The sequence below is a fragment of the Oryzias melastigma genome, unplaced genomic scaffold, assembly GCF_002922805.2.
Source record: "Oryzias melastigma strain HK-1 unplaced genomic scaffold, ASM292280v2 sc00669, whole genome shotgun sequence".
NCBI classification, from domain to species: Eukaryota; Metazoa; Chordata; class Actinopteri; order Beloniformes; family Adrianichthyidae; genus Oryzias; species Oryzias melastigma.
In genome coordinates this window covers 5,305-7,540 of record NW_023417257.1, presented here as the reverse complement: position 1 = coordinate 7,540, position 2,236 = coordinate 5,305, and the positions used below count along the sequence as shown (strand labels likewise).

Genomic DNA, 2,236 nt, shown 5'->3' with positions numbered 1-2,236 from the left:
TATTTTTTAACAAATTTTAGAGTAAAACTGTTGATAAAATAGCCGTGGAATTCATTGCATGTGCACTGTCCCAAACAAATAAATACAATTAAATTAAAGTTAAGTTTTAGAGACAACAATAACAAATATGACTGTCACCGTGAAGGCTCAATAGGATTTTGAAGTCACACTGCGCATGCTCCGTATCTATAGCCACCTTTAAAATAGCTTTTTACCGTAAACACCCCAAAATACGACGGCTAATAGGGATGTGAATCTTACAACAACTCACGATTCGATTCGATTCCGATTCTTGGGGTCCCGATTCGATTCTGAATCGATTCTCGATTCTGAATCGATTCTCGATTCTCGATTCAGAAATGTAAAACACAAAGGCATTCTTTGATACTGAAATGGCATTTATTTATGATACTGTGCAAACGTCTTATTTCAACAGTTCAACGGCAGTGAAAGACTTTTCAAACTTATGTAATTACAAAAAATTCAGTCAGGAAAATTTGGGTCTGAAAAAAAAATAACCCAGCTTAAAAACTAAGTATTTGAGAGCATCTCAAATGACAGAATAGGAAAATAAAAAACACAGTTATCATCTTATAAAGAAAACAAATATAAGTTCAAATAAGTTAAAATAAATATATAAAGGTAGTGCACATTCAAATTTTGAGACTACTAAAATAAACAGCACTCACTTTGGTAACTTAAAAAAACCCTGAGTGTATCTCAAATCTGTAAATAAATAAACATTGCAGTACTCATTTAACAGTGTATTCAAAACTTAAACAACCTGTTCTTCTAAAACTTCTGAAAAAAATAGTTCAGCACTTACTCATCATTGATGACAAAAAAGAAATGACCAGACAGAGTAATGTAAACTGAGAATAGAAAATTAAACATTTGTCACTTAACTTATGCATCAAAACAAACATTTTAAAGAGATTTCTTGATGCAGTAACTTGAATCAAAACATTTTACATAAACACAAATAATAGTCTTATTTAGAAAAAGTTTTTGATTGTAACACTAGCAAAAGCAGGAGCTGGACAATCTCCTCATGCTGTGGATGAGGGTTCATCTCCATCATTAACAATTTTTAAGTTTTTTTGCAAAAAGACTAGTTGGTCAACATGGTCTGGAGATAGGTTGCTCCTTTGTGCAGTTACAATGTCCCCTGCAGTGGAAAAAACCCTTTCGGCTGCAACACTGGTGCCAGGGATACATAGGTAGCGTTTGGCTAATTTACCCAGGAGAGGGAAAGCTGCTTCATGGGAACTCCACCACTTAAGGGGGTTCTCTGCAAGAGACAGTGGAGGGGCTTCCAGGTACTTCTTCAGCTCCTCCTCAGCTTTGGTGCTGGTTGTTTTGGGGACAACGTTTACCTCAGTAAATGTCTTTCCAAGCAAGGAAACAAGTGCTGATGCTCTTTTAGGGGCGGGAGGACTTTCTTCCTCTGTGGTGTCTGGGTTTTCAGCTCCAACTGCAGCAGGCCCCACATCTTTCTGCAGATAAACCATGACAGATGAAAGGTTACATTTCTTCTGTTATTTGTATTAGTTTTTAAATATACATATATGCTCTTTGTTATTCATTAGGAACATTTATGCTCATTGGTCTTCATCCACATAAAACTAGAATACATGTCATGTTCTCTAAAATAAAAACTTTGCCATACATAACGAAAAAATAAAAAAAAAATAATAATTACCTCTAGAGCAGCAGCCTCTGTAACCACTTTGCCATGGATGAGCTGTTGCTCCTCTCTGCTGAGGAAGGGCAGGGCTTTAAACCGGGGATCCAGTGTGGAGGAAATTAGTAGAGTGTTTTTCGTCTGAGCACTTGTGTATCTTTTTGACAGGTCTTCATGAATGGCAACTTTTATTTCCTGAACTAGCGGTGCATCATCTTCAGCAGAGCTGGCTTTGGTGTCATGAAGCAGCTGAGCAAGCAGTGGAGCAGTCACAGACAGTGTTGGTGAAGAATCCTCAGACATGATGTTGGTTGCCTCCTTTAAGAGCTTCAGTGCTTTTGCCATTTCCTCAGCAGTGGAGATATCATTTTCGGTGAGGGTGCAGATGTCCCCTGAGCTTCCACCTTTTCGCACCTGAGGAGAGATAAGAGCAGCGCAGATTGCTGGCTGCTGCTCCAAAAATCTCTCCACCATCTCATAAGCACTGTTCCATCTTGTTGCTACGTTCGTTTTTAGCTTGTGTGCTGGTAACTGCAGAAGTTTCTGTTTCTC

The 2,236-nt window shown here is 38.1% G+C and overlaps 1 protein-coding gene across 1 annotated transcript; it reads right to left on the bottom strand.

Annotated features, from left to right (window-relative positions):
- LOC112140056 (zinc finger BED domain-containing protein 1-like) lies at positions 1 to 2,178 on the bottom strand. The gene is made up of 2 exons (XM_024262968.2): positions 1,703 to 2,178; positions 1 to 1,496 (listed from the first exon to the last, which is right to left on the bottom strand). The coding sequence occupies exons 1-2, from the start codon at positions 2,156 to 2,158 to the stop codon at positions 1,050 to 1,052; spliced, it is 903 nt and encodes a 300-aa protein (XP_024118736.1). The 5' UTR covers positions 2,159 to 2,178; the 3' UTR covers positions 1 to 1,049.
- Between the last annotated feature and the right edge of the window lie 58 nt (positions 2,179 to 2,236).